The sequence below is a fragment of the Microtus ochrogaster genome, chromosome 19, assembly GCF_000317375.1.
Source record: "Microtus ochrogaster isolate Prairie Vole_2 chromosome 19, MicOch1.0, whole genome shotgun sequence".
In the NCBI taxonomy this organism is placed as follows: Eukaryota; Metazoa; Chordata; class Mammalia; order Rodentia; family Cricetidae; genus Microtus; species Microtus ochrogaster.
The window spans coordinates 28,578,538-28,587,627 of NC_022021.1; the positions used below are offsets into that span (position 1 = coordinate 28,578,538).

The 9,090-nt window shown below is 41.6% G+C and overlaps 1 protein-coding gene across 2 annotated transcripts in view; it reads right to left on the reverse strand.

Moving 5' to 3' along the window:
• Nucleotides 1-6,143, reverse strand: part of Wdr70 (WD repeat domain 70) — a 197,604-nt gene extending 191,461 nt beyond the window's left edge. The window contains exons 1-4 of one of the 2 annotated variants that reach the window (XM_026783818.1): nt 6,049-6,143; nt 5,891-5,956; nt 2,403-2,486; nt 759-1,819 (exon numbers count right to left, since the gene is read on the reverse strand). In XM_026783818.1, the coding sequence (XP_026639619.1) occupies nt 1,746-1,819; nt 2,403-2,486; nt 5,891-5,956; nt 6,049-6,073 (249 nt within the window). In that variant the 5' untranslated portion in view covers nt 6,074-6,143 and the 3' untranslated portion in view covers nt 759-1,745. Of the gene's footprint in view, nt 1-758; nt 1,820-2,402; nt 2,487-5,890; nt 5,957-6,048 lie in introns of those variants that run through there. The other variant, XM_005356603.3, reaches the window with a different exon arrangement.
• Nucleotides 6,144-9,090: the final 2,947 nt, after the last annotated feature.

Below are 9,090 nucleotides of genomic sequence, written 5' to 3' on the forward strand. Positions count from 1 at the left end.
AAAAAAAAAAAAAAAAAAACATCAACAAGGATTACTTCGCTGCTTAACCATATGCTAGGAACTGGGGTTCAATCAACTGGGGGCAGGCACGCAATGGAAGAGGGATAAGATACTAAAAATATTTTTAAGTGAGCAGTTTATTGAGAGAAGGGTAAAGGGAAGGGAAGAGGGAAAGAGAAATACAGAGAGAACAAGGAAGAGCAAGATATTTATTGATAACACAACATGACTAAGATTTAGTTCAAAATATTTAGAAAGGAAAATTTAAAAAACACTAGCCATAAATAACCTTAGTAGTTTATATAAATAGTAATACTTGTGTTTTTGAAATTTCTCAAAATGAAGTTTCTTTAAAAAGAAGAAAAAAAGAACTAATAGTAATAGTAACAACAAGGCATGGTGTCACATGCCTTTAATTCCACCACTTGGGAGGTAGAAGTAGGGGGATCTCTGCAAGTTAGAGGCCAGTCTAGACTACATACCAAGCTTCAGACTATGTAATAAGACCTTGTCTTTAAAAAACAAAACAAAAAAAAAAGAGGTGTGGTGGCACATGCCTTTCATCCCAGCATTCAGTAAACAAATGCAGAAGATCTCTATAAATTTGAGGCCAGCTTCATCTACCTGACGAGTACAAAGACAGCCAAGAATAATTGTGAGAACCTGTCTCAAAAAATGTTACATGGTCAGGCACATGTCTTCAATCCCAGCACTCAGGAGGCTGAGACAGGTGGATCTTTGTGAGTTCGAGGTCAGTCTGGCCTACAGAGCAAGTTCTGGGACAGCTAGAGCTGTTATACAGAGAAACCCTGCTGGAGGGGGGGGCAGGAATAGCTGCCTTTCCGTCACACATAAAAGGCTTATTTCCAAAGATACTAGTTTCAAGTTCACTAAACAAATATTAAATATTACTGCTAAATAATTCACCATTTTAATTTTTGAGCATTTTATTTATTATGTGTATGAATAATTTGCTTGCATGTATATTGGGCACCATATCTGTGCAGTCTCCACAGATGCCAGAAGAGGACGTCATATCCCAGGGATTGGAGTTCAGAGTTGTGAGCCATCAAGTAGGTACTGGAATTCCACCCGGGTGCCTTGGAAGATCAGCTAGTGCTCTTAATCACTGAGCCACTCTCCAGCCCCACAATCCATCATTTTAAATCCAAAACCAACAACTGAGCTGAGTGGTGCACTCCTGTAATATCTGCTACTCAGGAGGCTGAGACCAAAGGATAACTTGGCCCAGGAATTCAAGCCCACCCAGGGTAACACAGTAAGATTCCCATATCTCCTTCATTAAAATTGAATTTGGGGTATAATCAAGAGATTGGTGGCTCATTCTTATAGTCTCAGCATGAGGTAGATACACTGGCAGAAGTCAAAGCCAGCTTGGTCTGCATAAGGAGTTCCAGTCACCCAGGGTGACAAAGTGTAACCCTGTCTCAAAACTATAAAAAAAAAAAAAACAAGAAAATAAACAAACAAGACTCAAGAAATCAACATGACAAGTACTATCACAGCACTGATTTAAATCCAGTTGTTCCCAGACTCCAGACCTTCTTCTAGTGTAAGAGAGATCTGAGTTAGATCCAAAGAAAGCACAGCACCAGCGTCCTCTGCAGACCCAGAGGTGGTACCTAGAAATGCCAGCCACCCGCTATCAAGCCAGGCTGAAATAAGGCTTCAATAAGTATCTCCTACAGCTCATTAAAGCAGGGAGTCAACAGCAGCAGCCACATTCAGTGTATGTCACAATGTTCTACACTGTCTGGGTCAACAAGCAATGGTGACAGCCACCTCTGGCCCAGCCTTCCTGTAAGCAGGAAAGAAAAAAATGAAACGAAAGTCAGACAGAGGCGGGAGGAGAATAATAAAGAAACTGCTATTCTGTTTCCAATAAATTATAATAACAGTGAATCCTTGTTTGCTCAGAAAACACATTTTGTGCATGAATGTTTAGCCTGCATCTATGTCTGTGAACCACAGGTGCCTACTATCTACAGAGACCATAAGAGCATATCAGATCCCCTGAGACTGGAGTCACAGCAGCCATGTAGGTGGGTACTGGGAATTGAACTCAGGTCCTCTGGAAAAGCAGCCAGTTCTCTTAAACACTGATTCATCTTTCCAGCCCCCATAGAACATACTTTTCCAAGATTCTGGTATGTAGACCTTCTTTATCCAAGCAAAATACAAATTTTGTCATGTTTCAAATGGAAATAAATGCTTTAAATTCTGCTTCAAAAGGAGCCAACAGTTACAGTCTAACAATTCTAACTAAAGATGGGTGCTTGTAAATAAAAACAAGTTTTTTTTTCAGCCTTATCACTGTCAACACAGTTGTATGTTTATACAATATTTAAGACAGTACAAGGGAAAATATCGGTGCTTCTTACCCAGTGTTTTGCGGCTTCTTTCCACAGCTGTCCTTCGAGTTTGCTCGAACATGGCCTCCAAGTCAAACGTGCGAGCTTTCTTCCCTAGGAGAATAAACATCACTGTGACTGTCTTGCAATGAGCTGACCAAAGGCTCTAAGCATTCTAGGATTTTTTGGTTTTGTTTGTTTGTTTTGGTTTTTCGAGGCAGGGCTTCTCTGTAGCTTTGGAGTCTATCCTGGAACCCACCTTGTAGACCAGGCTGGCCTTGCACTCACAGAGATCTGCCTGCCTCTGCCTCCCTAGTGCTGGGATTAAATATATGTATCACCACTGACCAGATATAGGCACTCTAGTTTTACTAACTGATCAATAACCACTCCATCTATCTACCTGACAGCATGTTTCTAAGATAATGATAAAACAGTAAGGGAGAGAAATACTAGTTTAATAACCTTTATCCAAAATGCTTGGGACCAGAATGTTTCAAGTATCAAGAGTTGTTTGTTTGTTGGAATATTTATACACAGATATTACTAGTTTGGCATCCCTAATTCAAAATATAAAATACAAAACATTTTGTTGTCAGTTTTTCTAGAGACATAGTCTTACTTCATTCCACAGGCTAGCCTTGAACTCACAATCCTGTCTCAGCCTCCCAAATGTTGGGATTATTACAAGTATCCACCGACACCGTAAGCCAAATTCCAAAACTTTTGAGAACTTACTACTCAATAAGCACAAATTTTAGATTATTAAATTAGGACTGTGAACCTACTGAACATTAGCCATCCCGCTTTCTCATTCTCACCTAACTTAGCTGATGTCTACACCTTGAAACAGCATTAAACTGTCAGGGAAAATGAGAAATGCCCATACTTTGATTGTTGGAATCTAAGAAAATACCCTAAAACATGGCAAAGGAACTCGTCAGACATAACCAGAATACAGACTAGACAGAGAGCCTATCTGACTCGGAGATGCAGTAAAACTGTCTATTACCACGAAGCCCAGGGTTTGAGCCACAGCAATGCATACACATGCCTAAAATTTCAGCACTCAGAATAAGGAGTCAAACGGATAAGAAGTTCAAGGGCACCCTTACCTGTGCAGCAAGTTCAAGGTGAGCCTGGGATAAATAAGACCCCCTCTCAAACAAATGTATGGAAAAGATTATTTCATTGCTACTTCATAACTGTAATTTTGCTACTGTTGTGAATTGTAATGTAAATATCTGATATATAGAATATCAGATATTCAAGTCCTGTGAAAGGGTCGTTCAAGCTCCAAAGGGGTTGCAACCCACAGGTTAAGGTGGCAACATGAGAATTTAAAATATTCTAATGCGCTAAGAGATAGCCAGAGAGCAAATAGTTCAGTCCTATTACCAAGAACTGTTCTGTTCATAAAAACAGCTTCCTTTCTTAACAGAGCTACCAGATGACAGTAAATGCATGTTTTAAACTGATTTCAGCCTTGATGTCTACAATAGGGAAATCAATACAGCTCACATGAACAGACAACTTACAGAGCTACCAGAAAATAAATCTGTGGGATTTGGGGGTCAAACCTAGAGCCCTATGCTTACTGGGTAACGGTTCTATATTAGACTAAACCCACAATCCTTTGTGCTGTTTTAAAGTGTTAAATTTATAACAACCTGTTACCAGAGCAGTTAAATATATATACAATATAACAGCTATTAGTACATTATCTTAAACACAGTAGAAAGTTCTCAAAGAACCAAACAGTAAACATGAGAGGTGAGGCTGTAGAACTGGGTCTCATCACCCTGCTTACCAGAGTACAGACCACGATTTTTCAGTAGATTACCAAAAAATAGTGTTATTCATAAAAATGTTTTCATTAGGAGTTGGGGAGATGACTCAGTCAGTACAGGGCTTGACGCTCAAGCATGAGACCCGGGGTTCGGATCCTAGAATGGAAGATCCCTGAGGCTCCCTGACTAGCTAGGCCAGCTGAACTGTGGGCTCCAGGCCCAGTGATAGACACTGTCACAAAAATGGAAGCAGAGAACAACTGATAAAGACACTAGATGCCAACCTCTGGCCTCCACATGCCTGAACACAAGCCATGAACATTCATTCATACACACATTATGTGCACACATTCCCAAAACATTCCTTTAGCATTACTGATAAAAACCAAAAGATGGATATGGTGTCACATGCCAACACATGAGAGGCTGAGGCAGAAGAGTCTCACATTTCATGCCACCTAGGAATACAGTCAGGTTCTACCTCAACAAAACAAAAAAATAAAACTGGGAATTACGTAGGGAAAAACTGTAAGTGATACAGATCTTATTGTGTAGTCTACTCTCTAGATAGTAAAATAAACCAAGTTTGGGCTAGCAGTGTAGGTCAGGCGTTTAGCATGCAGGAAGCCCTGTTGATTCCTCATATTACCAAAAATTAAATTCGTGCTTTGGAAGAATATAACACTTGAAAATCTACATAATATTGTCTTAAAGAACAATGTTTGCTCATAAGTATAATATTAATTTTCAATATGCAACAGGAAAAGTGAAAAACAAATTAAATCTGAAGTCTTGATTTCTTTTTCTTTGTAACGCTCCAAACTTTCTGAAGCTGTTGGGTGATGATGGCGCACGCCTTTAATCCCAGCACTTGGGAGGCAGAGGCAGAGAGAACTCAGTGAGTTTGAAGCCAGCCTGGTCTACAAAGGAAATTCTAGGATACCCAGGACTGTTACACTGGGGGCGGAGGGGAACTTCTGAAGTTAGAATGAGCACTAGAGAGATGGCTCAGCAGCTAAGAGCACTCACTCCTCTTGCCATCAGTAACTCTAGTCCCATAGGGTCCAGGACCCTCGTCCGGCAACCATGGGCACTGCAGGCATGTGGTGCATAGTTACATCCAGGAAAAATACCCACTCACAAGCATAAACATATATTCAATTAGCTTTTAAAAAATAAGAAGCCAGGAAGAAAGGTAAATACTGTAACTACTCTTTAGTGGACGGATTAGTTAGAGTCCTAGAAGACAGAATAGATGGATAAATGAATGAGAACTAGACATATTAGTGGGCCATTTGTTCCCAAATAAAATTACAAGATAATTTCCATTTGAGTTATGTTATTACTAATGTGTTTAACAAATAATCACGTCTTTTGAAACTTGTTTTTAAGGTCATCTAATAACTTGTCATATCTAGGATTTACAGCAAGATTGAAGTGCGGATTCCGGAAGAGAAAGACTAACCAAAAGGACGAACTCAATAACCACCATAATATTATTTAATGGCCACCAATAAATATCCTTCTCGGACTGGGTCACAACAGTAATCCCTTTCAGCCAAGGTTCCCAAGTGTCAGCTGAAGTGACCTCAACAAATTAAATGGGACAGAAGCGATTAGGATTTGGCCCGGCAGAAGGCGCCGGGCCAAAGTGACAGCTCTCCTAACCTGACAGCTCTTGAGCCCTCTGCAAAACCGGGCTGGGCTCTGCCGGGGGCAGTCACTCACCGAATCCTGTGAAGCCCATGGTGACAGCCAGCTGAGGGTCGGGTCCCGCCGGGTCTGCGCCTGTCACTGTACGAGAAAGGGAAGACAAACAGCCGGTCAGCACGACGCTCCGGCTCCCCGGCACGGCCCACCAGCCCCGCTGGCCGCGCCGAACTCACCTTCGCTGGGTCCCGAATGTTCCATGGCTAACCGAGCCTCAGAGCCTCCGCTGAAGAACCCGCGCAAGGAGCGCGCCACTGCCGGCAAGACTGACCGGAAGTACCGTCTCTCAGTCCGCGTCACCAAGAGCGGCCGGTCCGGGCGGGAAGCGAGGCTTTCGCACTCTTGCCACCTAGTGGTCCGGAGGGAACGCGCCGTCGAGAGCGCATCCCCGTTCAAATCGTGGTGGTACAAAACTTTGAACTTTTTCTGATGCCTTTGCAGAAGAGGTGAAAGTCCTCGCGTATTTCTAAGGAGAAGTCAACAGTATCTTGTTCTTTGAGTGCTGCTTTTCCTCTGTGATGTGCATGACGAAGCTCACACAGTTGCTCACCTTCTCTGTACACTTGAAGTAAGAAACCAGCGTATGACTCAAGTTCTGAGAACGAAGCCAGAAAACTGAGAGTTACCAGTTGCTCTAAGTACTTACCCTCAGTCACAGACTCCCACTGACTTGGCAAGCCTTGTTTACTGAGCAAGGGCTCCAAATGTTAACATATCTACTGTGTGTCTGATTTATTTTGGTTTTCTTACAACTTAGTTCCTTACTTATGCTTTAAATTAATGGTTTGTCACTTATTCTATTTTTAAAAATCTAAAAGAAATACTTGGTTGAATGAAAAAGAAGTTTGGGTTTTGTTTGTTTGTTTGGTTGGTTGGTTGGTTTTCTTTTTTTGAGTCAGGGTTTCTCTGTAGCTTTGGAACCTGTCCTGGAACTAGCTCCCATAGCCCAGGTTGGCCTTGAACTCACAGAGATCTGCCTGCCTCTCGAGTGCTGGGATTAAAGGCATGCACCACCACTACCCAGCTAAAATCAGAGTCTCACTATGTAACCCATGGCTGACCTGGAAATCAGAGACCCACTGCTTCTTATTCCCAAGTGTTGTTTTTAAAGGTGTGTGTTATCAAGCCAAGTGAAAATATTTAATTTTCATGTGCGTTTATTTGTTGGGGAAGTGACATAAACATGCCACGGTGGACATTTGGAGATCAGAGAACAACTCGCAAAACTATTCTTCCCCTTCTGGATTCTGGAGGTGGAACTCAGGTCACAGGTTTAGTAGAAAACATCTTTATCTACACGCCTTCTTGTCCACTCAAGAATGAAAATACTTTAATAAAGTTACTCATGAGCTCCACAATAAATGTCCTATCTCTATTTATGTTTTGTTTATCTGTATTGTATATCTTCAATGAAAATCGTTATCTAATGTTTCCATTGTCCTTGGAATAAAATGCAAGCTTATTAATAAGCTGGAACTGTAAGTCTGTGGCTACTGGGCACAGACAAGGCTCTGGGGTGGATCTCTAGCCTCCAAAATGCAGATTTAAAAAATCTTTAGCATGGCTTAAAACCTTGCCATTCCAACTTCGTCATTTCCAACTTCACCAGACATTCAAAGCAATAAGCAACTTCAGAGCACAGTGCCCTGAAGTCAGGGACTCTTCATCCAGCTCCAGGCCCTTGATTCCACCTCTCATGCTTTAGTTAACAAATTAAACCTCAGGAACTCTCGCAGGCATCTGTAAAACTTTGTCAACCTCCAACTAAATAAGGCCCCCCCATCACATGTTACATCAGTCTTTCTTCATAGTACAATCGCTGGACAGGTAGTCTGATTGCTTCCTCAATGAATTAATAAAAGTAAATAGTTCTGAAGGCAAAGTTACTCATCCTATGTGCAAGACTGATATAATTTGTAGCAACAAAGTTTGTATCTGTCTCAGAGATTTACGAACCACAAAATTCACTTAATTTGCCTATGTTAGAATAAGTCATTAGGTACTGGAGTAAAATTTTACAGATGAAATTTACTATGTCACCATAACCTTAAGCTCCTAAATAGCTATTTCAGCTACTCGGCGGTCAAGTAGATGAAATTGTGAGATGTCTGATTTATTAAACTTTAAACTGCAGAACCCTAGAGGGAAAAGAAAAATAGACACTAGCTATTCCATCACCCATCACCATTAACATGCATAAGACATGCTTAAGAGTGCCCATGAGATCAAACCTCTTCTGGACACAATTCTAAGATATCACTTAGGGGTGACTTCATTATATCTTTTAATAAATTTGACCGATGAAACAAAAGCAATGGTGTGCTAAAAGATAAAATTGGGCACATCAGGATATTAGTTTTCTGAACACCGTGATTCAGATGGGCAGGGACAGTAAACCATTTAGGTCTCTACCGACGGGGCAAGAAGAAGCAAAGAGCCAGAGCAGAAAAAGTAATTGATTGATTAATGTAGAGCAGTCGCTTTGGATCATTCCAGAAGAAGTTCTTAGACATTAGTCCGTAATCTCTGATTGGTTAAAATAATGTATTCCTTGGACTTACAGGATGACTCAGTGGATAAAGGTGCTTGGCACTAAGGCAAGCTACCTGCGTGCAATCCCCAGGTCCCATATGGTGAGAGGAGAGAACCAATTCACACCAGTTGTCCTCAGATGGCAGTATGCATTATGCCTGAGTATATAACCGAGCACACACATACAAAGTAATGTAATTTTCATTTGAAGGCGAGATGTCATCAGAGCTCCCTAAAACCTGAAACACTGAAACTTGTGAACATCTATGTTGGTGCCAGGAAAGGAGCAAAAGTCCCAGCTCATTCTGTTCACCACTAAGTCATTTCTCAAGCCCCCAATTTTTATTTTTTATTTATTTATTTTGGTTTTTCAAGGCAAAGTTTCTCTGTGTATGCCTGACTGTCCCAAAACTCACTCTGTAGACCAGGCTGGCCTCAAGCTCAGAGATCCGCCTGCCTCAACCTCCTGAATGCTGGGATTAAAGGTGTGCGTGACCATGACTGGCTCCAATTTTTTCTTAAAAGAGTAAGCACTCGAGCCGGGCGATGGTGGCGCACGCCTTTAATCCCAGCACTCGGGAGGCAGAGACAGGCGGATCACTGTGAGTTCGAGACCAGCCTGGTCTACAGAGCTAGTTCCAGGACAGGCTCCAAAGCCACAGAGAAACCCTGTCTCAAAAAACAAA